General features: G+C 39.0%; 1 protein-coding gene across 1 annotated transcript in view; it reads right to left on the bottom strand.

The window, feature by feature from the left end:
- RFC1 (replication factor C subunit 1) overlaps positions 1–26034 on the bottom strand; it is a 41180-nt gene extending 15146 nt beyond the window's left edge. The window contains exons 1-7 of the mRNA XM_065633147.1: positions 25943–26034; positions 19569–19697; positions 15107–15182; positions 13432–13551; positions 2970–3202; positions 2147–2221; positions 130–207 (exon numbers count right to left, since the gene is read on the bottom strand). Of these exons, the coding sequence (XP_065489219.1) occupies positions 130–207; positions 2147–2221; positions 2970–3202; positions 13432–13551; positions 15107–15182; positions 19569–19697; positions 25943–25945 (714 nt within the window). The 5' untranslated portion in view covers positions 25946–26034. The remainder of the gene's footprint in view (positions 1–129; positions 208–2146; positions 2222–2969; positions 3203–13431; positions 13552–15106; positions 15183–19568; positions 19698–25942) is intronic.
- Positions 26035–27740: the final 1706 nt, after the last annotated feature.

Here is a 27740-nt window from a genome sequence, read left to right as displayed (position 1 = left end):
TCATGCAAAAACTTTTTTTGCTGTTTTTAATGCATTTGTGTGGAAGTCTCAAAATAAAGGTTAGGTGTCTAAATAAGAACACTCCCAGCAATGCAATTTCTAAAAACAAAAGTTTAAAAATAATTCAACCTTTTTCTTCTGTGGCGTTTCATCCAACATGGCCAAAGTTTTAGCAAATTCTTCATCTTCATGAAGCTGTCTCTCCAGCTGAAAGAAAAAAAAAATAAAAGAGAGGGGGGAATAAAAATGATTTTTAGGCTCATGTCTGACAAGTTTTAATTCTAATTTTTTTAAATTCTACTTGCTGTTTAGGACAAAAAGTTTATCTAACATGAGACAGCACATAGCTGGAAAAAGTGCATGCTACCAGAAGCAAATAAATTTCTGAAAACAGCACTGAATAATTACTTGTTTCCCCCAGAAAGAGAAACTGAAGTCTAGTGAGAAAAGTAGAGTTTGGCTTTGTTGCGTTAGAAACACTGGTAAGCCTGCATAATCCATTTTCAAATAGGTTTTCTGTCCTTCATATTTTTTTATTGTTGTGTATCCTTTTCATTTATTAGACAATCAAAACTTGAAGGCAGGGTCTCGTAACCACCAGCTTGAACTGAGATACAACCTATTGGCTTTAGGAAGCTTCCAAAAGCAGTCCCAAAAGACAAGGAGGAACACCACCTGTTAAGTACTATGATGTCTCAATAATGCATTTTTATTCTTACTTACTGCTAGCAACATATCATATGAAAAAATTCTGGCAGTTTTGGGGAATTTAGCTACTGGCCTTAGTCCAGCTCTTGTTGCCAGGAGCTCAGTTTACTTTATGGAAACAAACATACTTCAACTTTTTAGTATTTCTACTTACAGAACTGATTTTCTTTGACAGAAGAATCAGTAAGAACAAATACTGCACATAGAATCTGCAAAAGTTATTTATTAATTGTAAAAATATATATATACAGCCCAGTTGGTTTCATTTTTGTTTCACCTAACAAAATAAATGTGACATCTACAGCGATAAGTGATTATCAATTTACCTCTCCTATCCAATACAGCCCCTTTGGGAAAACTGTTTCTATTCCCAAATAGCATATACTGTTGCCAATCAAGATTGACCATTGTTTTAACAAAACAACAACAAAAATCCATTCATACTTGTATTGAAGTGCAACATGCCATGCTAAAAGATTCAAACAGGAGACTTTATAAAACCAATATGCCACAGACATTATTTTTCACGTGTCCATAACGATGACATGCATCTATCTTCCCTGTGTATGGTGGGAAAGGAGAAGGGCGGTAACTACCAAAGACAAACCAGACTGAGGCAGAGATACATCCAAATTAAAGTACATTCCTCTGACAATACTTACAGACAATGAGAGCATTATCGATAAGATCAGTTCACATGAAAGACAACACCTCATTTTTCCCAACAAGTTACTTGACTTTCTAATAGATTCAAGCCAGTTCCATCACACCTCTGCAGAGGTCAAGGGTGAGACTAAGTTTTATATGTACGATCTTTTTATTTCAAATGACACTTAGTATTACCAGTATATGGGAAACGAATTGATTTTCCCCAAAGCAAGTAAGTATGTATGACAAGTAGACCTTTCCCTCATATTAGCGCTGATTTAACTGGAAAAGTTTAAGACACACACGTAAGGGTCATTCACATATCTCTCAAGCACAACAAAACTCAGATGACAAGTCAACCAATCAGGAACAGCTATGGCTTTTAATTTTTCACTCCAGGGGAAAGGAAAAAAAAGGAAAAAAAAACCCCAACACCCAACACACCTATGGCACATACAAAACAAACCACAACACACCCCAAAAAAACCCCAAAACACAAGGAAGTGGAAAGTGCATTCTGTGTGATAGGCAAGATTATTATAGACGTATCAACTGCACAGGAAGAGAAACACTGAATAGACAGAAAAGTGAGACGTTGTTTCTGTAACTGAAATAATGCCCATAAAAATAACTGTGTGACTATGCACAGATGTGCAAGAGCTAAGTATACAGATTAATTTTATTAACACTTATTTACAGCATACACAGAAATGTTATCTTAATTTCTTAAACAATTTTAAGTTAAACAAACTGCTCTTGGCATAAAGCAGCAAATTTATAGACCTTTTACCTCTGAATCTTCTTCAAGCTGCAGCTGCCTAGCAATGGCCTCATCATCTGCTGTGCTGTCTCTGCTTTGTGAAGGCTGCATTTAAGAAAAAAAGACCAACTGTTCAGTTTCCCCAGTAGTTTGTAACTTATAATAATTAAATCTGTATGTATTCATTTTGTATACTTCTAGGAAAGAACTGGGAATGAAACATGCAGGATTTTATTACTAGGTCTCCAACCTAAACACTGTTAAACAAGGCTGTTTTCAAGAATATGTACTATTCAAAACAAAACCAAGCTATAATATAAATATTTCATTTCTTCAAGCAATGCTGAGCATCTCTGAAGCAAATCGCAGTTGGTCAGCTTGAAAGATAAATCCACAACTAAATTATGAGTTTTTAAATTTCCTCCATACTTTATTTGGTGCTTTGTTATTCCATGAATATAGTGTGCCATAAAGCTTGGACAAAAACAAAACAAAACACACAACTCCTTCCTCTCCCTCCTGCCCTCCCGCTCAACTATAAACTATGCCATCCACTCACTAATCTCAGAAAACTACTTAATTTTAAGAAAAGTCACTTCGGAAGACAAAAGAGAGAAAATACTACTTTCAACTTTGTGCGATCTTCTCAAACATGGAAATGCTACACTAAAATGGCATTTGAGGACTTGATATTCCTGCACATATCATCAGAACTGAATTTATACTTGAGGAGTTATTAAAAATTAACATTAAGTAGGACAAGCAGTTAAGTGCCGCCTTGCAGTCATTAAACTGGCCATTTTGATCTGCTGTCAGACACATGAGCAGCCAAAAGAACATCATCAGTACTCACTTCTTTCCTTTTACTTGCTACCAGTTTCTTTACTGATCGTTGGACACTACTTGTCCCAAAGTAATCAAGTGCTGAGGTGGGAGTCTGTTTCACTGGAGATAATGGCTTGTTTTTAGTTCGTGGTTTTACGTCTTCTTTTTTCACTGTAGCTGTTCCTGGACACGCAATCGCTGATGTCCCATTCTCTTTCGGTTTCAGGGAAATTCTTTTATTGACAAAGTCATCTTCTTCATCTAAACAAAGAGTATTCTATTATTTCTGGTACATGGAATTTAAGTTCTTATAATGAAACTGTCAAGAGATTTGGCAGAAGACATCAACTCAGATCCTAAGAAAATATTACAGGCATTTAGAAGTTATTTGAAAAAAGGCTGAGTAGCATAACACATAGTATTTAGCATCTATAACAGCATTGCTCAAGTCTCAATAGATTGAGTACTGAAATAAAGATGCATAAAATTTGTTACTTGTGTTCACACATTACTTCTCATTTAGAGATGTTTGAAAAGAATGCCATCCCTTCTTACATAGGGAAGATGATAAACACAAAATCTAGGTCACCAAAATTTAAACCCTCTTCTTAATTAATGCCGCATCAAATTCAACAGCACTACTCTTCCTTCACATAAAATGTGAAGTACAAAGCTACATATATTTTATTACTTCACAGGATTCATTAACTGGGCAGCTTTGCAGACTTGCATATTCTTAAGAAGTTCTCAATATTACACCAGGGGAAAATATTAGAACATTATATTTACAAAAAGTTTATTGAATAAGCTTACCAGTTATTTGTAAACTACTACTGCTCATAGCTTGTTAATGTTTTAGCAGAAACACTTTATCACCATTTTTTACCTTTTCCCTTTTAGTCAGAGATTCTATGAGCTGTTGTACATCCCCTACATTTCCACACTTAAACACACTCTCCTCCCAGTACAGTCAAAATCATCTCAAAGAAAACCAGCCATTTCAAGGAACACAGAAAATCAGACAACAGCTCAGCATACAAAATAGATTTTTCCATTTAAAAAGAGGAGGAAAAAGACATAAACAATCTCATTAAGAATTAGCCCACAGACTGCTAAACAAAAACTCCATCTTTCCTTTTAGGACTCTTCTGTAATAGCCAGGAAATGGGCTTCCCAGCAACGAAAACCAGAAAGAAGGTTTGACTGCCACTTATTCATTCTGCACCCAAACTCTTCACCTAGTCAATCAACCAACAAAACAGACTACCAAGGACTTCAAAGAGTTTTGTGTCATGTCGTGAATTCTTACTGACAGTTACACAAATGAAACCCTATCACTGAAGCATACAAAACCCTACAGATATCATTGCCAAATGATTAGATTAATATGACAGCACAGAAACAAACACCACTGGGCAAACTCTCAATTAGTGATAAAAGCACTTTTTTGTGAAAGCTTTTAGAAACCTCAAAGTGTGCAAAGGCTAAGAAGCAAACTGCAAGAAAATCCCTAAAATGAACATTAGACACAGAAAGAATAAAGCGCAAATACTTGAGAGGAACAGAAACAGAGGCTGTCTCATTTACATGCCTCTAACTGAAGGCTGGTTCTACTTTTCTCAAAATAGAGATGTTGCAGACACTCTCTCAACATATGAAACACAGAATGTTCCAAACATCTGTTTTATAACTGAACTTAAATTGATAGTATTATTTAAAAAAAAAAAAATCATTTTCCAGTCATGTCTAATTTAAGCTCCCATATTTCTTTTCATACAAAAGTTTCTTAATCACTTCCTAAGTTTAGATGATGTTATGTGTCATCTGTAATTTTTGTTATATACTAGATAGAGGGAATTTTTTTTGTTGTTTCACCTTTTCTCAATATATGGCAATACAAGAGTGGTTTAGGCATCAGCTGGAACTTTCTACTACTGAGCACTCACTAAACAGAATATAACAAGCACAGAGAGGGATCCTGACTATTCCTGGGAGAGCAAGTTCAGAGAGAGAAAAATAAAACAAAGATACATCTGTAAGGGAGGAAATTGCTTCAACAGTTAAACCAAGAATGCCTAAAGATAAACATTTATCTAAAAGAAAGTGGCATTTCAGCCAATTCAATTCACAAAGCAATATACGGAAGAGAAAATTCAAGCCCAAGTCCCCCAGTTGACAGCAGAAATCTTTACTATTCTCAACATGATATACTTTCCCCAGGCAGCAGTAAATCTCTTACTGCCATTTAGCTCAATTTAACAAACCATTACCTATCTGGGAGATTTGGAAGCTAGATGCTTTAGGCTCCCAATTTACAATAGTTTGAGGTCTGAGTAGGAGACTGCTTATCTCAAACTTAATTTCAGCAATATTTTTGCTTCTTTTAAATGTTACAGTTTAACAAAAAAAATACATTTGCAGGAGTAAAATGTACCTACTGCTGGAAATCAACAGTTAATGCAGATGTAATTACACTTATTTATCTCAGAAAGAAGACAAGAATTCTGTTCTGTCCCCCTGCTCCCAACTTTTCTTAAGCTAAGGAGACTGTTCCATGCTGGAAAAGAACCTTTACTCATCACTATTGTTATCAGAAGGTCTGGATGCAATATTGATTTTTTTCATTATTCACCCGTAACCATTTAAATAACAACAGGATATTGCTTTCTCTCAAGTAGAAAGCAGCAGAGTAAACATAATTAGCTTTTAATTAAAAAAGATGCAGAGTTGAGCCATTTATGATGCCAGTGCTAAGTACTAACAATAAACAGAGCTTTGCTTTAATTAGGTCCTTCCTAGAAACAACAGCATTAGAAGCATTTATTGACTGCAGGCAGTGGCTGAAGGACAAGAGACTCACAGCACTTATGAACTGTTGTCTACAGATTAAATACAGAAAAGGCAGAATGAGAATATGAAAGTGGTAATTACAAAACAAAACCACCCGGCTCTATTAAGTGGGTTTCAGAAGATGCTTTAGGGGATAGATACTCAGGCTACAGTTTCATCCCAGGTTCAGGAAATTCATAAGCGCATCACAAATTTGCCTGATCTCCCTTGTTTCCAGTACTAAGAGTATCGACTTTTTCAGTAAAACCTTAACACTTCTTCCTCGAACAAACTGCTCAGGCATGTCTACTGCCCCAGCAGTGACAGCAAAGTTAATCAGTTGTACACTCGCAGTTTCCTTACAAGCATGAAGATGACTTCATTTACAACTTAAACATCAAGAGAGTCCTAGTATCGCTGCTGGACTATTCAGGTCAGTGTTTCTCAACACACAACCTGGAAAAGGAGAGAGGCATTCTCACTCATACAAGCAAGCCAATAATTAGTGGGAAAATAAAGGTGAAAATTCTGATTTTAGCTTATAAAAATTGTACTCTAATTGCATTCTTATAGCAACTGCTAGGTGAGCACTTGAGACAGCCTCACATGGGGGCATGGAATTCACAGAGTAAGAAACAAGAATCAATATTACCATCAACTAGATTAAGTATATGTTGCAAAAAAATCATTGTATAAAAGAACGAGACTATTCCAAGAACAGTTTTTCCTGTTTACATCAACACATTTTGTGTGTGCGCACTATACCACGAAAAAAAAATATCCTAAGCATACACATTTGGGTTTCTTTTCAAGATTAGCTCTGAATTACAAACATAAGTCAAGACAACCTATTCTACTCGAGTTCTCTGGAAATCAAGCAGATGTGTCAAAGAGAAAGCTAATCATGTGATTAATGGAACAGACAGGCATGACAACCAGGAGATTGCTTTTAATTATTTTAAATGCAAACACTTAGACGTGAAACAGGGACCTATTATGCCAGGTAATGCACAAGGACAAACTTCCCTAGCAACAAACAACTGTTAAATCCTGGGGTGGGTTAAGAACTATTCCACAACATTAAAGCACATCTGGCTTTTATTTTATATCCTGTTTTAGCAGTAGCACAATTAAGTTAAATAACTAATGTCTGCAGCCCACCTGTAACAGTTTGTTATTCCTCTTCCTCTTTCCTATCCTCACCCTTTCTCAACAGGGTTTCACCTGCTGATTACACAGCAACACGTGCAGTTCTTCCCTGAGCTCTGTCAAAATTATCTAGGCTCTTTTCAATGTTTGTTTAAATCAGATAATTTTAAAAGGCCCATCTAAAAAAAGCAGCAGTCTATTGCAGGAAAGGACAATGGTGACAAGCAGCACAGGATGGCCTTCAGAGCAAAATATTTTGTTCATCCTCATTTATTATTTCTGTACTGTTGACTTCCTCATCAGTATAAAAAAATTCCCTGCTTCCTATTCTGTTTACAATGCAAAATTTTTAAGGCAGAGACAATCTCTTACTATGATGTTAAAAAAACAACTTCAAATATAGGCAGGGCATCTACAGGTTACAAATAACTCACAGTTATTACGATACATTATGTTAAATGGGTGTTTGTAGTCTACTACACAAGGATTTTCTACATGGAGCTAAAGGACTACATCCTATCCAGAATTCATTAAATCTACGTTATTTGTATAAAATGACAATATTCTGAACATTCTTCAGTTTCAATGGCACCACACCTGTACTAGTATTTAAAACCACTCCTGTCCTAAAGAACTTGCAGTCCAGAGCAACAGCTATTGCTGTCCAAGTGAAAGTTGAGGGTGGAAGAAACAGCATTTGTATGAAAATAAGTCATTGTATCAGGTTTTGATTATTTTAAATATGCATTGGTCAGTACTCAACAGTCTCAACACTTGGTAGGACCGAGTTTTGTATTCACCTTTTGCTTAAAGATTTAAGAATAATATTTTTAAGAGAACCACCACTTCTCAAATAAAGCCAGCAAGACTATTCAAACTCAACCCCTGTAACTCGCTCCAAAAATAATAAATGCTATGTGTGACTAGCAAAGCACATTTTTCTTTTTTTCCATTTTCTTCTTTGTTTAAAAACACAATAGTTGCAACCTACATTTCAAAAACTGGTGAGTACAGTCATTTAGATGTGTCATTTCTCAACAAGCTAATTGATTTTAGATGTACTACAAACATGCACTTTAAACCACAATTGTTAGCGCTTTGCCTATATCGACATGTCAAGGTTCCATGCCATTATAAAATATAAAGCTTAACAGAACTGTTCCAGCTTTACACCTCTGACATCAATTTACATTTGGATTGTACAATTATCAAACATAACTTCAAGAATTTGCTTCTGTCACATTTTTCACTTGAAGTGAAAAAGGTTCTGGGATCCAAGACCTCAATGCAATAACTGCCGTGTCTAATTGTAATTATACACTTCAGTGCCAAACTACATAGCCTTTGATACCCTTTTGTCCAGTATATCCCAAATAAAATTCCAAGTCAAATATGTATACTTATTAAAAAATATCTTTAGAAAGAAGTTTCGGGAGCATTAAAATATAAGAGAAGGCTGAAGATATTTAAACTGAAGTAAACAATTTTTGTCTGCAAAACCAATTATAGCAACTCTTTACAAATGAAATACTCACACTTCCCATAGAAATTGCTGTGTGCCTACACTACGATTTCCTAAATGCTCTGCTTTTGAGATATCATTTTCTACTTCCCTGTACTACCTACAGTGTTGTGACCATCAGTCACCTTGCTCTCATGTGCACGTAAATACCCAGCAAAACATCCCTCTTGTGTTTCACCACACTGATCGCACAAGGAGTCAAAGTATCAGTGGGAGAAAAAAATAATCTGGGCTTAGCTGGAACACACCACGGATGCACAACAAAGATTAGGCACACAACACTGAAGACATACAATTAAGTTCCAAGAAATATAAAAGGTAAACACTCAAGGTACTTAATATATTTATATTATGTGCATATTTCTCTGTATTTCTGTAATAAAAACCAGCTTGCATATGTGCAATTCATTGCAAGCTGCTAGTTCACAGCAAAGACATGGAATTTTTCCACTGTACTACCAGAAGCATGCAAAAATTCAACCAAAAAATTACAAGAAAACCCAATAAAAGTGCTCATTGTAGTCATGGAAGAGTATAATGCTTACAAGAATAGGTATCTCCACAGAACTATCAGGTGATCAGATTAACGATACCATCTCAGTTCCTTCATTTAAAATAGATTTAGTACACTTATCCAGGGTAACTTCTGCATTCAGCTACCAGAAAAAGGAGAATTCACTTCATACTGCTTTCCAAGGAAAGGGATTAAAAAGCAATGATTCTGGCATGCAAATTAAATGGCAAAATTATTCATTTCATCTTAATTTATAATGTAGAGTGACAGCACACGGAGCCATCGATGCCTCTGTTTAAGAAGCTCACATGTCTAGTCTGCTACATGCCTGAAGTTTTCTTATTGAAAGTGGTATTTTATGCCATTGTATTTCCCACTAAAATCAATACATGTTAGCAGCCCAAACACTGACAGTTCTATTAAAAAAAAAAATCATATTGAAAAGAAACCTGTTTCCTTTTCTAAACAGATTAAGAATAGTTTGGGCTTTAAAAATATTTAAAATAGCCAACAGAATCAATAGCTTTCACACAGAAGCCATTTTTTAAAAGAAGGAACAAGAATTAAGTAGATATTAAAATTATTTTTCCAGACAGTTTCCTCAAAATAAGTTGACTATTAAAACATTTGCACTCCAAACACATCAAGAGAACAGCTCAGTACTACAGCTAGCGAGCTGGTTGACCAGAGTATCTTTTAACATGCCTCCAAAAAGTACTAAAAGATGACCAGGTACTTGTAAAAATAAGTGCAACAACATGCCCATTATTAAAAACTTAAAATCTAACAGCAGTTGTTACAGAGATTAAACTGTAATGCATTTATTTCACGCCCTGCCATGTTTGAAATACAGGCTGACAAAGTAATCCTATGGCAAACATTCTGCTTTCTGATAAATCAACTCTTTTCATTTTTTATTCAGTTACCGCATTTATTGCTCAGTATTTCTGTTATCCTAGATTTTGCGAGAAAATAAAGATCACATCTTTCAGACTAAATTTTATTTCATCTACACCTCCAGTTTCTCCTTACTCCCCTATTCAGAGAGGCAACTCCAGACCAAAGCAGCCAGATACTAGTGTACATTTACTATACTGGTACAACACTCCTCTCACCACCTAAGAGTTTGAGTACAACAGCACACTTACCATTACAAGACCCTTATGCTGTACTGCTGATATTGCCAGACTTCACCAAATCAATTTGAACAGGGCTCGCTCCTAAATGCGTTTTACTCTGTCCTCTGCAACACCAGTCCCTGTTTCTTCATAGGATTTCTGCCAGAGACTGTGGTCTCACTCCTCACATGCACTTCAAGTCAAATTCCCTTAAGGTTCAACTACATATTCCCAACTGACCTTTCATACAAACACTTTGGAAGAAAGCTGGTACGCAGAGAGGTTATTTATCACCTTCACGCATTTTTGCATAAGTATAGCAATTTCCATCCACATACGCAATGCTAGTGTTGCCCAGGAAGTAAGCATGACGATTTTTTTATTCCCATATGAAATGTTTCAGAATAAGATGTGCTTATTTACTAACAATCTACTGTTCATTTGAACGAGTATTCAGATGTGGGGACTTCCTTTGACCACCAGTACTAGACCTTAGCTGATCTTTTCTGTTGTTTTTGTTTGTTTCTCCACACCCCTCAATATTGTCTATATTATAAGAGTCTATATTCAGCAAGTACATTCACAAATAGAGCTCAAGGTTCCATACTTCATTAAACAGTTAAACAAAGCATTACTTTAACAAGTACAACAAACGTTTGGATTTTTTCACAATCCACTAATACTGGCCAATCAACAAAAAAAGGCTCTTTTTTTCCCCTTGTTACCTATTCGAATTACTTCACATTATCTTTGGCCATCAGTAAAGTAAATGCTTATTTAAATTACATTTGTTTCAATAATAACAAAGTCTTTCGTATAGAATTACAGAGAGCAACTGTTCTCTTTTTTCCTTTTTTTTTTTTTTTAAAAAAAAGGCAACTTCCCAAGCTAGTAAGAAACAAAGCAACATGATAAAGTCATCAATCCACTCTTATACAAACCAAAAAGTTAATTCCCCCAATATTCTTCAAGAAAGCTGTATCCCACATAGTTACACAAAAGAGCTGAAAAGAAATTTGAGCAACAGGAAGGAAGTTTCAAACGAAATTGAAAAATAGCTTAAGGCAATTAACTACCAAGCTTCTACTGACTACTTGGTGCCAAAAGGCCCTTTCGAACAGATTGCCACTGGCAGAACACTTGAGAATGAGATCCTGACTTTTGAGCAAGTCCAACAAGCATATTCTTAAGTTTTCAGCTGTGTAACACTAAAAAACAAGAGAAGGACAAATGCCTACAAATATCATCAGGATCTTTTCTATCTACTATTTGTATATTCCTATTATTGTAAAACATATTTATCTCAAGCCAATAGCCATATCAATACCATTAAAACACACTCAGATTGACAGCCCAATTAATCTGAAGAAATAATTTATACAAATTAAATATAAACAAAATTCAAGCATTACATCTCAAGGTTATAAAGGCATTGTTTTAGTCATAGACTACTAAGTCAACCCTGCATGTACTTACGACTCTTTAGATAAGAGTAACCTTGAGCCGTGGTTTTCAGGGATTTCACTAATAACCTTGACCAGTGTTCCCATGCAGCAAAACTTGATTACACCACCATGAATTGCATAATGAACCTAAATATATACTGTTTATTGCCCAGGAATCTGATCATTTATCTACTCCGCGATCAATGCTATTAAAGATCCTTTTTAATTGGGAAAGAATAGTTGGCAAAACTGTCAAAGGAAACAAAGTTTTGAGTAAAAGGACAAAAAAGATAGATATAATAACTTGTTCAGGATAGTTTGGAAAATTAAGCTTATATGAATACGTGACATAGTACAGCTAAATGCCAGGTCAAATATCTAGGACAGGTAAAATAAGCACAAACCATCTTAGAAACAACGATTCTGTAAAGAGCCTCAGGACGAGGAAGGTATAGAGAAAAAAAAACCAGCTGAGCCACACTTCTAATGGGATACTGCAACAAACAATCCTTTTAAAAAAAAAAATACATGGTATGATTATAGGGAGGCAGCGTTTATGTTCAGCAATGATCCTACCAAAAAAATGCTATGCACAGGGACTGTGTCCGCTTTTCCAAATATTTACCCTAAAACTCAAAGGGATATTACAGAACTACTCCTGGAATTCTAACACTTAAAAACATGTTTTAACTTAAAAACATGTTTTATCTAAATAGGTTTGGATTCCAGTCTGCTAATTTTATCACAGTTTCTAAGAATCCAAGTGCTCTGGTGAACCTGCTTTAAGAGGTGGGTTGGACTAGATGATCTCCAGAGGTCCCTTCCACCCCAACCATTCTGTGTGATCACAAATTTAGTAGAGGAAACGCACAATATCAAGTAAGCAATTGGAAACAAAATTTCTTTATGATAGAATTAACACAGGGAAAGGCGGGGGGGGCAACAGAAAATGACTATCAATATTTGGGTTTAGAGCCAGGAAGGAAACATGTTTGAGGAACAGCCACACAAACAATGAAAACAAATAAATGCATAAGATTCTTCAAACTGACAGAATTTGCCCTCTGTGCTCAGTTGAATGGTACTTAAGGCTTGAGTTAAGATTGTGTTTTTAGTTAAACTCTATAGCTTCTAAAGGAGACTAAATCTAAACAAAACTCTGCTGAGAGCTTTGAAGTTAATCACCGCCACAATTTCTTTCAGCAGGCTACAAAAAAAGTGATCAAGAATTGTTAATTACACTCACTCCTTTCCCCAAGAGCAAAAATAGCTCAAAAATTGAGAAGGCTCAAATCCACAACTAAGAAGTATTGTATAATTTGGTATATAAAATGTATAATGCAAGTTTGTTACACGTGGTTTATCCAATTCCAATTCTTCCTAAAAGTCTAAACAACAACATTTTTTCAAAAAAATTGTTTATGTTGATAAGGAAGTAAAACACAAACCCCAAGAACTTTGAAGTTACCAACATCAAAGAAAGTCATATACCAAGTAAAATAAAAATCCAGGTTTTCAAGCCTGTGCATGGCTAACCAACAGTCACTTCGCAAACTCTGCTAGTGAGCAGTTCAACGATATTAATAATACTTCTTTTGCTTAACTCCTTCCCAGGAATCTATGGAATATGCTTAAGCAAGGAAGTGTTAGCTCATGAAATGTTACGCCTATTTAAATCAACCTAAGCCACTACCCAGCATCACCTCAGTTTTGCCCTGCTCCTGACTTTACAGTACTTGAGGTTAAACTTCTGAAGCACTTTTGGTTAGCTTGTTTTCCTTAAACATAATTTGCTTTTCTCAATATTACGTTTTATGGTCATATTTAAGAGTATATCAGTCAAACGATCTATCCCATTTGTAACATAATCCACCCCATTACAGCTGAACATCTAACAATGTTTCTTCCATTACCTGTCTCTGAAATATAAACAACAGGATCCCGCTTCAGAACTTTACCAAGCTTTGAAGTAGCTGCTTTTTTCTCAGATGGCTTCTTGGACTTTTTTGCTGACTGCACCTCCTCTTCTGAATCTGTATTTTGACCATAACATAAATGTATATTTCCTCCACATACATGCAGGCTTTAAGTTACAGATCATGCAACATCAGTTAATACGTGTCCACATACATTCAACTGAGTGATAAGATATATGGAAGGACAGAGCACAGCTTCGCTTTTCTCCATCAGCTAATAGCCTGGCGATTATTTATTCCACCATACACATAACTAAATGAGAATTTGGTCAGAACTCAGTCTGGACAGTGTTTTTTTGCTTACATAACAAGAAACATTCTGTTACTTATTCCAAGAACTGCTATGCTTGTATAAAAACCTTTCCAAAAAGGAATGCAACTGTCAAAGTACCACATCCAATCCAAAAAAACAACCACAGACACACAAAAAAACCCCACACCACCACAAACTTTTAATATAGATGAGTCTGCAAAACGTCTAGACAATGTCAGCAGCTTAAAGGTAGCAGCTGAGTTATATACTACTTTTGTACTCTACCTTCTAATGCAGAAATATTTCTACCTACTGCTATTCCTCACTGTTAAACAGGAACTTTTTATAGAACAATTTATCTGAAGATTCAAACACATTTTTCTAGATATAATAGCATTGTTCTGGCAAACGTGTCTGATCATTTTTTCTTCTACAAGAGAAGCAATATTCTATTGTTAAGAAGGTTGCTTCTAAAAATTCAAGCTGACTTCAGTAGGAGTCAAAAAATTGTAGAAACTCCTGCCATCTTTTCTACAGTTTTATTTATACTATTCAAGATTCGTAATCCAATCAAAGAGGCATTAAATGACGTAACAGCTCAGAAATATTAAAATAGAAATTTCCAGCTTTTAAATTAAACTAACTTAACAAGCAAGGGTTTGGGTTGGGTTTTTTTGTTTGTTGGGGGGGGCTGCTTTTTGGGTTGTTGTTGTTAAGACGAGTCCTATAAAAGGGCTTTCCCTTATTATAATATTCCAAATGATATTTTTAAATGTGATAGCAGTGCTTTAAATTATATTGTGTGTTCCATACTGTAAATTTAAAACTATAGCATGAACAGTTACTAGATCTTTTTAATAGAGAAAGATACATATGGAAACACAAGTTAGCCTTTTAAAACAATCTCCTATATTATGTTCACACAACAAACAGGAACATGAAATTAAAGTATATGATGAGCCTCTCCTGTACCCAGCATAGGATGTTATTTATTTAACAGAATAGGAAACCTAAAACCCTCCACAATTTATATACATCTTCATAACAACAAAAAAAAAAAGTTGTGGAGTCTTGATAGAATTTACTATCTGAACTTTTTTTTGTGGGTTTGGTTTTTGTTTTAAACAGGCTTTATTAAAAGCTACTTTGCAACGTGTATTACATGCATAGCACACACTGCACTCTTATTATTATCAAATATATTTAGCTATCCAGCAATACTGTGAAAAATGTTTTTAATTGCATTTAATAAAAAAACCCAAACCACAGCTTTCTTTCAGATGTACCATATACCTAATTGACCTTTAATACTGATGCAAAAGATACAAAGGAACAATCGGAAACAACTGTGAACGCTACCTGAATCGTAGATTATTCTCCTTTTCTTGTTTGTCCGCTTTTGTTTGGAATCATCTTCACTGGGTGAATTATTCACCTAAGAGTAACAGTCCATTAGTGCAACCAGTAAAGAGGTCCTTCCAGCCTTTATTCAGTTAAATATTCAAATATGAATTTCAAATTAATTCTAATAATATCAGTTAAAAAAAAAAAAATCTAAGTTTACAAAGAGTCTTGTGCTACTTATGAGGGGGAGGAAGGTACAGGGCAGAGGAAAGTAGGAAGAAACTGTAGTAGTAAAGCTAAACATGCTTTCAGCAAACCAAAGATGATTAGGAATAAATATTCCAGTTTAATGCCAGTTAACAGAAAGCAAACAGATTTTTTGAGTCCCTTCCAGCTTTTAATCCAAAAAATAAATTGCACGGTCCCACCAGAAACATAGGTTATACAGGCCAGTAAGTCACTTGTATGGAACTCAGCTTTCACTTTTGGTTCCATTCTGGATATGGCATCGCTATAGCCACCAGAATTTGATGTAACTTCAGACTAAAATACAGACAATTGAAAAAGAAAAAAGTACACGCAACAGTTGAAGCTCAATTGATTTCCTATTCAGCATCCTGGCTGCTTGCAGCTTCTCCTCTCCCCCATTAAGCAGTGCAATTACTGTAACAGCTTGCACCAATGGTCACAGTCAACAAACATGTTCTACCTAGCAGCAGCTAGTATTAAGCTGTCTCAAGGAATTTTATTTTTTTAAAGACATTTACAAATTTTAGATATTTAGAAAAATCACAAGCCGCACATGTAGGAAGGTTCCTGGGCCTACCAAACAACCAACTGTGCTTTTTTATAGCCATGAACAGCTGTAAATGCTTCTCAAAATATATTTCTAGATAAACATAACTGCATGTTTTATAACCCACATTCAATTCTAATCTGAAATCTGTTAACTCCTTTATATAATTAGAGAAATGCAAAGTAAAAATAACTGATCCTATAAGACAATTGCTATGTCTTTCAGTTCTTCTGAATGGTCCTTTATTTTCACATTGAGACAATGAAATTATATACCCTATTTTTTTTAAGTAACATCTTATTTCTTCATTGTCATGCTTCATATTAAACATTCCATCCTATTAGAAATCCTTCTATTCTCTAACTGATTTTAAAGCCCTCTTTAGCCACTCCTTTTTTTTTTATATACCAGTTCAGATGATTAATACGAAAAGTCCTCCCGGACTAGAACTCGATCCTATTTTAATCCGTCATTTTACAGAATTTGGTCTTTGCAACTGGTTTACATAGGTCACCACATCCAAGAAAGGCAGTGTTGTTTCCTCTACAGGGGTTTAAAAACAGAGAGCAGCTACATCACAGACTTTCACCTTACTTCACAGAATCACAGAATGTTAGGGATTGGAAGGGACCTCAGTGTTCAACAAAAAGAGCAAAAATGAAAGAAAACATACAAGATTTCATTAGAAATTAAAAGGCCATTGCGTGAAGACAAAGCGTAACTCTACAGTGTCCCTGGGCCCCCTCAGGTGTAGTCTGAGCGCATGCAGAACACTCTGTTCAAGACTCCAAGCCTGATGCTTCCTGCGCACCCAGGAACCAAGGAAGGGGCCAACACATGTTTATGGCAGGGAGATGACTTTATGTGCTGATTCAGACCTGACTCACAGTGACTGCCCCGTGGCAGTATCAGCTGTCCACGTGTTTGGGGTGCTTTGTTTGCATTGAAAAATGGTCACTCTCAGGGAGGCCTAGCACTGTTCACAGAATCACAGAATGTTAGGGATTGGAAGGGACCTCGAAAGATCATCTAGCCCAATCCCCCTGCCAAAGCAGGAACACCTAGATGAGGTTACACAGGAAGGCGTCCAGGCAGGTTTTGAATGTCTCTAGAGAAGGAGACTCCACAACCTCCCTGGGCAGCCTGTTCCAGCGTTCTGTTACCCTCACTGAGAAGAAGTTTCTTCTCAAATTTAAGTGGAACCTCTTGTGTTCCAGTTTGCACCCATTACCCCTTGTCCTATCATTGGTTGTCACTGAGAAGAGCCTGGCTCCATCCTCATGACACTCACCCTCTACATATTTTTAAACATTAATGAGGTCACCCCTCAATCTCCTCTTCTCCAAACTAAAGAGACCCAGCTCCCTCAGCCTTTCCTCATAAGGGAGATGCTCCACTCCCTTAATCATCTTTGTTGCCCTGTGATGGACTCTCTCCAGCAGTTCCCTGTCCTTCTGGAACTGAGGGGCCCAGAACAGGAAACAATATTCCAGATGAGGTCTCACCAGGGCAGAGTAGAGGGGAGGGAGAACCTCTCTCGACCTACTAACCACCCCCCTTCTAATACACCCCAGGATGCCATTGGCCTTCTTGGCCACAAGGGCACAGTGCTGGCTCATGGTCATGCTGCTGTCCACCAGGACCCCCAGGTCCCTTTCCCCTACACTGCTCTCTAATAGGTCATTCCCCAACCTAATACTGGAACCTGGGGTTGTTCCTACCCAGATGCAAGACTCTACACTTGCCCTTGTTATATTCCATTAATTTTTCCCTGCCCAACTCTCCAGCCTGTCCAATCTTGCTGGATGGCAGCACAGCCCTCTGGTGTGTCAGCCACTCCTCCCAGATTGGTGTCATCAGCAAACTTGCTGATAGTACACTCAATTATCTCATCCAAGTCATTGATGAATATATTGAACAATACTGGCCCCAGTACTGACCCCTGAGGCACTCCACTAGATACAGGCCTCCAACCAGACTCTCCCCCATTGACCACAACTTTCTGGCTTCTCTCCTTCAGCCAGTTTGCAGTCCACCTCACTACCCCATCATCCAGTCCACACTTCCTCAGTTTATCTGTGAGGATGCTGTGGGAGACGGTGTCAAATGCTTTACTGAAGTCAAGGTAGACCACATCCACCGCTCTGCTACCATCTATCCAGCTTGTTATGTCCTCATAAAAGGCTATGAGGTTGGTCAAGCACAACTTCCCCTTGGTGAAGCCATGCTGACTGCCACTAATGACCTTCTTATCCTTGATATGCCTTGAGATGGCACCAAGTTGTTCCATCACCTTTCCAGGGATGGAGGTGAGGCTGACCGGTCTATAGTTACCCAGGTGCTCCTTCTTGCCCTTTTTGAAGACTGGAGTGACATTTGCTTTCCTCCAGTCCTCAGGCACCTCTCCCATTTCCCAAGATTTGGCAAAGATGATGGAGAGTGGTCTAGCAATGACTTCAGCCAGCTCCCTCAGCACCCGCGGGTGCATCCCATCTGGACCCATGGATTTATGGATGTCCAGATTGCTTAACTGCTCCCTAACCCGGCCCTCATCAACCAAGGCAAACTCCTCCATTGTCCTACCTTCCTCTGGGGCCTCAGGGGTACGGGGCTCCTCAGGACAGCCTCCAGCAGAGTAGACAGAGACAAAGAAGGCATTCAGTAACTCTGCCTTCTCTGTATCTTCTGTCACCAGGGCACCCACCCCATCCATCAGTGGGCCTACATTGCCTCTGGTGTTAGTTTTATCTGCCACAGCTCTTTCTGTTGTCCTTGACCCCTGACCCCTCTCGCCAGGTTTATTTCTAAGGAGGCCTTAGCTTTCCTAGTTGCCTCCCTACATCCTCTGACAACAGCCTTATATTCTTCCCAAGTGGCCAGCCCCTCCTTCCATGATATGTAAACTCTCCTCTTCCACTTGAGCTTGCCCAGCAGTTCCCTGTTTAACCAAGCAGGTCTCCTGGCTCCCTTCTTTGGCTTCCTATGTGTCGGGATGCTCTGATCTTGAGCTTGGTAGAAGCAGTCCCTGAATGCTAACCAGCTATCTTGGGCCCCTTTACCTTCAAGCAGCCTTCTCCGTGGGATTTCCCCTAGCAATTGCTTGAAAAGGCCAAAGTTGGCCCTGCTGAAGTCCAGGGTTGCAATTCTGCTTGGTATTCTGTTTCTGCCACACGAGATCCTGAACTCCACCATTTCATGGTCATTTCAACCAAGGCAGCCCTCAACCTTTACTGCTTCAACCAGACCCTCCTTGTTAGTGAGGATGAGATCCAGCAGCACACCTCTCCTAGTCGGCTCCTCCGCCATTTGCATCAAATTTTTAATCAAATTAAAAATTAAATAAGCAGAGCTACTTAGAGAACTGTGGGCCATAGCTAAAATAACTTCAAATGCATCAGATTGCACCTACATTAGTACCTAACCATTATAACTTCTACCTACCTCTCCTCTGTCCTACAATCCAAATATTCTGAAAATCAGCCATTTTCTTCACCACCTACAAAGTTTTGCTGCTAGAAGTTAATAGAGTGGTAGCTTACTCCCCTACCTATAAAAACAAGTGACATACAGTCTGTTTCTTGAGTATATGGGAAGAACTATGACTTTAAAAAACGCTAGATATACAAGCAATCCTACATCAGAGAAACCGTGCACTTCACAAATAAAAAAAGCAAAACTAACCTTAGTCTCCTTTCCTTTTTTCTTCCCACTTGAGGGCCCTTCACCGTTCTTAACTTTTTCACTCTTTTTCAAGGTCCCGCATTCTTGTCGCTTTCCAGAAGGCACAACACCAAAGAATTTCCGGATATCCTAGTAAAAAGGAAAATAGATGCATAAGATTTTAAATACAGAAGTGGGAGTTTGACACTAAAAAACAGCAGTGTGCTTAAATTACTTTCCTCTGTTATAGTATGTTGATCTAGAAATTTTGTTTACAATTGAGAAAACAAAGCCCAGCTAATTAAAGCATAGCTACTCAGAGACCACAACACCTTTCTCTTGTCTTTGAATAATGAAAAATGAGTTTATTTCTCCCTTAGTCGGACATCTTCATCAATACACACTTCAAAATAAATTTCTACTAGCAATGAAATACAGTGACTTAAGATGGATGCATATCAGAATTATTTTTTTTTCCAATTAATCATCACAAACCTAGCCCCAAGTATTTCTGTAGCTACAATTAACAACTAAACTATGAAGTAATGTCCAATGTAGACAGACAGAAAAGCACCAAGAGCTAGAAGGCAGTCAAGTAGTGGGATATGCTGTATCCTCCACCTTCTCATAAGTTTAGGACAGCAGCTCTCACCTTACTAAAATAATTAGCCAGCAAGAAACAGATTAAAATTTAAACAAAGAAAATAACTTAATACTAAGAGCTCCAAAAGGTCTGTTTCATAACCTTATTTCTGACCACAATACAACCATTAAAAGCTTTCTAAATCCATGAAGTCAGCAGCTGAAGCTTCGCTTTTTAAAAAAGCACTACTGTACACATAAACCCAAATCTGACTTCTGTTGAAAAAAAGCTAGTACTTCGGTTTTATTAAAAAGAAATCAAGAAAACACGTACCTTGTTGGTATCACTACCTCCAGGGGTTGCAGCCATTTTAGAGAAAGAAAGTACCTCATATGGCCTAAATATATGGCAGGTAAAGGGTGTGGCTCAGGACTATATTCTACTCAGATGATAACTATTCCCCATCATAGAGTTCAGCTGGGTAGCTTCTCATTATCACAGGGAACTACAAATGAAGCAGTAAATTCTTAAGAAATCGCCATAAAAGTCTAACTGATAAGAAGGGGTGCCTCAGGCTCCTTTTCTCTTACCAGTCAGTTCCCTGGCAGTTTGGATTTGGATTATTAGAGCCTATAGGGCTTAAAATCAATGGAATACGTAATTTGAAAGCATAGACAAAATACGTGATATGTATAGATTTATTTAATACATATAGCTTAAAACAATTTTCTAGAATCAGGAATGTTGTTTCCTGTGAAAATTTAGACTCTTTGTTTTACCTGCATATAGTAATATGGATTCAGCAAACACACAATAGTAGACTGAGAAGCATTCTTCCTCAATGAGACTTCACACACTTCAATCTATGGAATTTATGCCTTTAGGCATAAATTTTCAACACTGCTGTTTCACAGGTACTCCCACAATATACATGAAGTACTATATAACCTCTGAAATTTTGACTGCTGGTACCTATAGCTAACAAGTTTGAAAAAAGCATCTATTTAAAAAGTCTCAAAGTAGATTCATGGACCAGACCACTCAATCATTATTACTTATTTGATTTTAGGCTTAAGGTAACATAGTCTTCTTAAATCTTTAATGTAGTAAAGTAATTTAAACACTTAGTACACAACTGCAAAATAAAGTTGCTTTAAAGTTTTGTTTTCATTTTATAGCTGTTACATTTAGGCTTAAAATACTTGCAGAATAATCAATTTTAGATCAATAGTAATGCTCTATCCATTCTAGTGTTCTAACTAAAAACTGTTAAGTAGTAAGTGAGCTGCTCTGCAAACACTATATGCAATAATATTAGATTTTTTAAAAACTTACTTATACAAGGAAATACCATTGTATCCTGGTTTATGAAATGCAGACTTGATAAAGAACATACATGAGTTGACTTGTCTGCCCCAGCTTCTTCCACTATTTTAATATCACAGTTCCTGAAATGGTAAGGCCCAAATTATAACATCTAAATTATTATTTTCTGCCTCATCACTTCTCATGAGATATCAAGTTATCTCTTCATAAATACCTTTAATTCACAAAATGAATGCCATAGCTGTAAGCCCTGCTACATTTAATGTGCTATAAAGAGGACCTAAACTGCCACTTCAAACTTTAAAAAATAGTATCTAATCTGGGTCAACTTTACAAGCTGTTTTCCCCCAAATCACTTCATAAACACCTAAAATAAGTGGGTGACTATCAACTGCTACTATCTTTTATAATGCAGGTAGTATTTCATTAGATTAATAGGTCAAATGAGAATAAACAATTGGTTTTGGTTTTCATTCAAAGCAGCATCTTCTACCCATGTATTAAGAAAGGACCATCCATACAAATACTACTTTTTCTTTGAAAATACTGTGGTGATACAGCAGCTACATATTCCAAAATTGCCTCCTTGTGTTAACACAACTTGTTCTATTCTCTTGGCACAAACTGCACTTCAGCCCTCAAGAAATGGCAGCTTTTTCCTTTTATTGTTACATGATTGTGTTATGGAGTTTTTCAGAAAATATTGTGAATATTAAATCACACAAGCCACCTAGAGATTTCTGAATAAAGGTTTGTATTTAGGTAGTAAACTTTTATTTCCCTTAGTGACCATTTACTTGCAAGCGACTAAATTACACAGCCCTAAACTACAAAGGAAAATTGACATCCATGCACTATCTTCTTCAATCTTCAGACTTATAAATCCTCCTTCAGCCATCCCGCTCTTCTGAAGAAACAGTATCCTTGTTAGCCACTGCTGGACTCCAATAGATGGTGAATTCAGAATTGCTTGGAAGAAAAGTATGTGACAGTGCAACAATAAAGTTATCTTTCAGTGAAGCTTTTATCCAAGAATCACGAGACAGATTTTTCGTGCCATTTATTAAGAGATGCCAGATAAATCCTTAATTAATTGCATAACTAAATGCAGAAACAAAGTGATAGAAGCATCTATCAGACCGATTCCCATTCTACAAGTGCGAAGACTATTTATAAACTCTTATATAAGCTTAGATCCCAAATAGGAATGCTTCCCTCTGTTCTGGGTTTATCTATTTGTTGTTCAGCCTGGAGAAGAGAAGGCTCCAGGGAGACCTTATTGCTGCCTTTCAGTACTTAAAACAGGCCTATAAGAAAGATGGGGACAGACATTTCAGCAGGGTCTGGTGCAATAGGACAAGGGGTGACGTTTTTAAACTAAAGGAGGGGAGATTGAAGCTAGACATGAAGAAGAAATTTTTTTACAATGAAGGTGGTGAAACGCTGGCCCAGGTTGCCCAGAGAGGTGGTGGATGCCCCATCCCTGGAGACATGCCAAGCCAGGCTGGACGGGGCTCTGAGCAACTGATCTGGTCGAAGATGTCCCTGCGCATTGCAGGGTGGTTGGACTAGATGACCTTCGAAGGTCCCTTCCAACCCAAACTATTCTACGATTCTATGATACTGATCACTTTATTGCTATATAATGCCATGGATATATGAGTTCACCAGGCTGAAGAACTGCATATGTTTGGCTTTTATCTGTGCTCATTAAAATGAGGAAAGGCATGTACCAATGTAACTGGCAAGTTTCCTTCCATGACATTCCCCAAATAAACACAGGAGTCATCAGCCTTGTGTACTGCTTTTCAGTGAAGAGGTTTTTCCTAATACCCTTCACGGGAAGGGTTGTCAGGCATTGGAACAGGCTGCCCAGGGAAGTGGTTGAGTCAGCATCCCTGGAGGGACAGACATGGAGACATGTAGATGAGGTTCTTAAAGATATGGTTTAGAGGTGGACTTGACAGTGTTAGGTTAACTCACCAGCATGGCTGTCCCAGGTGGTTCCCTTACCCAGAAGGCTAAAATTGAAGAGGCAAGGCTATATTAGTGTGACTTCCCATGGCTGCTTCAGCAGCAGCAACAAGATAATGTAACTTTGAGTAGTTCCACCTAAGTAAGAGGTAGAACTAAGTAAGAATTTCTGATTGCCCTCACTAAATTAGGGAGTAATTGATGCATAGCATTTGAACAGCCTAAAAAGCTGTGTTCTTGCTGAGCTCTCTTAGTAACTGTATGATCTCAGTAACAGCTGTGCCACCTAGTTCTTGCCAGTTTTGACTACTGCTTCAAATCCTCCATCTGATGCAATAATAGAAGACCATAGCAATCATGGTAGGTTGCAAGTTTTGTCTTGAAAGATGTGTATCTGTCTGTTTTACTCAGGAGAAATAACGTGAATAGAAACTGAAACCTATATATTAGGTAGTACAAAGACTGGATACTCAGAGTTTGTCAGGGTGGCTTTTAAGACTTCAGTAAATACTCAGCTCAAAAAACTTCGTTATAAGATTCATAAACACCCCATACTGGTTTTTTTCCCTGCATTTCAAAAGCATCCTAAACCAAAGATCAATTATTCCAACACTTTCATGACAGAACCAGCTCAACATAACCACAATAGTTTTTAGAAGACCAGTAAGGCAGAGTATTTTCCAAATATGTAATTCATTTTCCACCTCAAAATACAATAAGAGACAGAAAATTGAATTTCACCAACCTAGCTCAATGACTGCAATAGAAAGCAATGCACCTTATTTCAAGTATTCTGAAGTGTGTCCATGAGGGCCTCGCATCAAAAGAATATTTATTTACAGTCTGCCTATTTCAGTGTAAGTTTTATGCAAACATCAGCTCTAACATATGGTGTGTCCAGAAAAATCGCACTAAGTGAAATCAAATTTATAGTATCACCTCAGTGAAACCAGTAGCACTTGCCTGGATAATTAGACTTAATTAATGTTTAGTAATAGTGGTAACTGCAGCACAGGTACTACACAGTACTTTTGAGCAGTATCACAGTTGTAAGTACGCACCAGCCAATGCTACAGCTCTGGCCACATGAATGTCTCTCTCAGCTAGAGGCAGCTCAAGTAGCCCCTGCTCCTGGTCATTCATACACTTAGTTGTACCAGTATAGTTCTCTGCTTGGGAACTGGGTCAGGCCACTCATCTGGGTAAAAAAATAAAACCCTTCCAGGACAAATCAGTTCATTGTGTAACTACACACATCTGCACAGCTGAGAAAATGCTACAGAACCAACCTGACAGGGGCTACTTATGTTTGGCACTACATGAAAAAAAGTCTGTGTGAAAGGGTATATTAAACTCCAATATGCTTGTGCTGTCATTGCACACACAGAACAGGCAACCCAATTACTAACATCACTGTATTTTTGCCTCTATCTTCACAGCTGCAGCAGTCATGGCTGCACAGATACTTCTCTTCAGCACTGAAACGGAATGGGCTGAGGCAACTCATCCTCTGCTCAGAACAATGGCTGTCTTCCTCCCTTCTAGGAACATGCCAGCCATTGCGAGATGTGTGACTTTCAGAAGACACGTAGAGGGAAAAAGCCTTTGTCCAAGGAAGATGGGAAAGGAGGAAACTAAGTGCCTTTGAACAGCATTTGCAGTCACGCCAGTAAAACATCTGCATAGAGATTCCATCTGCGTAGAAGCAAGTTTATCTGAGCCAGAGGTGAAGAGGGGGTACCATCTTGTAATGGCTACATCAGTGAGCAGTCCTTTGGAAAGCACACACACGTATATATGTTTACCAACTCTTTTCATCCTACTGAGGGTTGCATCCTTCAGCATTTATAAGCAAGTATCTACTTCTAGGTTTTAAAGTTATTTTTCCCCACTTGAATTTTCTGCAAATATTGCGCACCATCCAGTTGGGCAGCAGAAAAGGCACTAATGTATGCTCATACTGAAATTAAATAAGAGTTAAAACTCCGGCAGGCTGCGTTTAGACAGAGGTTAGCTCGACAGCTTTCCCGCCACCCGGACAAGCCCGTGGGCCGCGCCTAATTCACCCCCCCGGTTTCGGGGAGGCAAGCTGGAGAGGCACAGATGTTTTCCCCGCGGGGCAAGAGCACGATCGTGGGTATTTCCGCGGGCAGGGGTTTATTTTGCTGGCACGCGTGGGCAGCCGGGCCTCGGCCCCTCAGGGCGGAGCGGCGGGAAGCGCGCCAGCGGGGCTGCGCCACGAAGCAACGGCGGGCGGGCTCTGCTCCGCCACAGCGCGGGGCCTCCGCACCTGAGCCGCCCTCAGGGAAGGGACCCCCGGCTGGGCTCGGCCCGCTCCGGGCTCCAACGGCCTTAACGGCCGCGGGGCTGCAGTCACGCGCTGGGAAGGACACCCATCGGGCCCTGCCGCCGGCGGGACGCGGCAACTGCGCAACGCTCCCTTCCCTCCTCCCCCACCCGGGGGAGAACCGCGGAGGAGGAGGCCGGCGGCCCTCCGGTGCGGCGCGCTCACCATGCTGCCCGCGGCGGCTTATCTCGCTAGCGGGACGGCTCCGGCTCCCGCTCCATGCCGCCCGCCCCCCGCCGCCTTCGCGCCAACTCCCGCAGCCCGGCGCGCGGCGCTGCCGTCACAGTCGCGACGGGCGGGGCGATGGGGGGAGCCGCGGCCGTTGGGCCCGCCCGGGCGTTGGAGGCGGCGCGGGGCCGTGCGGCCGCCTCGCGCTCGTGCGCGGGCGCGTGTGCGGCCGCCCGCCCGGCCTTGGCCCGTTTTCCTCTCTCGTGCTTCCTGTGCGGGCGGCAGCGGCTGGTCCCCTGCAGCGGCGGTTTAACTGTTTTTAACCGCTCCGCTGAGCCTTGGCGGGAGCCCGGGCTGCTGCGGTCGCGGCCTGTTAGTAAAGGGTGTAGCAGCTCGCGTCAGAACGGTGGGCTCCTACCTGCTGCAGCTCCACGGGCCGAGGTGTGTCCTCGGTCATCTCCTGACAGAGGAGCAGAGCTGACAGTCTTTAACTGTCTTAACAAACAAGTGAACAACCAATGATAAGGGGTAATGGGTTCAAGCTGCAACACAAGAGGTTCCACTTAAATTTGAGAAGAAACTTCTTCTCAGTGAGGGTAACAGAACACTGGAACAGGCTGCCCAGGGGGGTTGTGGATTCTCCTTCTCTGGAGACATTCAAAACCTGCCTGGATGCCTTCCTGTGTAACCTCATCTGGGTGTTCCTGCTCCGGCAGGGGGATTGGGCTAGATGATCTTTTGAGGTCCCTTCCAATCCCTAACATTCTGTGATTCTGTGAACAGTGCTAGGCCTCCATGAGAGTGACCATTTTTCAATGCAAACAAAGCACCCCAAACACTTGGACAGCTAATACCGCCACGGGGCAGTCACCGTGAGTCAGGTCTGAATCAGCACATAAAGTCATCTCCCTGCCATAAACATGTGTTGGCCCCTTCCTTGGTTCCTGGGTGCGCAGGAAGCATCAGGCTTGGAGTCTTGAACAGAGTGTTCTGCATGCGCTCAGACTACACCTGAGGGGGCCCAGGGACACTGTAGAGTTACGCTTCGTCTTCACGCAATGGCCTTTTAATTTCTAATGAAATCTTGTATGTTTTCTTCCATTTTTCCTATATTTGTTGAACACTGAGGGAATAAACTTGGGCAAATCAAATAAAATCAGTTCCCCTCTCAATAATTACTTGTCCGATGTTTAGATTCTGCCAGCCTACTGAATGTGTAATTATTGCTAGTCTTGGAGAAGAATGGAGGGGACAAACAGAATGTGTGACATCAAAAATATTGCCACTGATTTAGCAAACCACTCATTAAAAAAAAAGCGCAGAGTACAAGCTCAATTTGCACTTGTCTCATGGTGCAATTTCCAGTGCTACCATTTGTATACCTTCTGTATTCAAATAATTTTTTTTTTTTTTTCCCAAGAACAAGACACTGCCTACTTGGTGGCATGGTCAAACTCCAGCAAAGATAATCACACAGAGATGAAAGTCAGATCTTTTTGTCCGATCTGAGACAACGTTAATGATACCAATTACCATTCCTGTTTAATTATTGACATTGGACTTTAAGTAATCATAATACCCTATTTGTATAGAAGTTGCTGCTGTTCTTTTATGAACACACATGCTCAACTGGACTAATGTTTTCAACATTAGCACAGCTTGTGAATTTGGATTTCTGCATAATAAACACATGACAGAGCAAGCAAGTAAACGCAGACCCACAGCACAGCTTGTGCTTTTCAGCCTGTTTTGCAAGTTGCAAATCTTGCAAAATAGGCACTCAACTATAATGGCT

This window comes from Caloenas nicobarica, chromosome 4 (assembly GCF_036013445.1).
Source record: "Caloenas nicobarica isolate bCalNic1 chromosome 4, bCalNic1.hap1, whole genome shotgun sequence".
Classification (NCBI taxonomy): domain Eukaryota; kingdom Metazoa; phylum Chordata; class Aves; order Columbiformes; family Columbidae; genus Caloenas; species Caloenas nicobarica.
The sequence above is the reverse complement of the archived record's forward strand: the minus strand, read 5'-3'. Positions and strand labels throughout refer to the sequence as shown.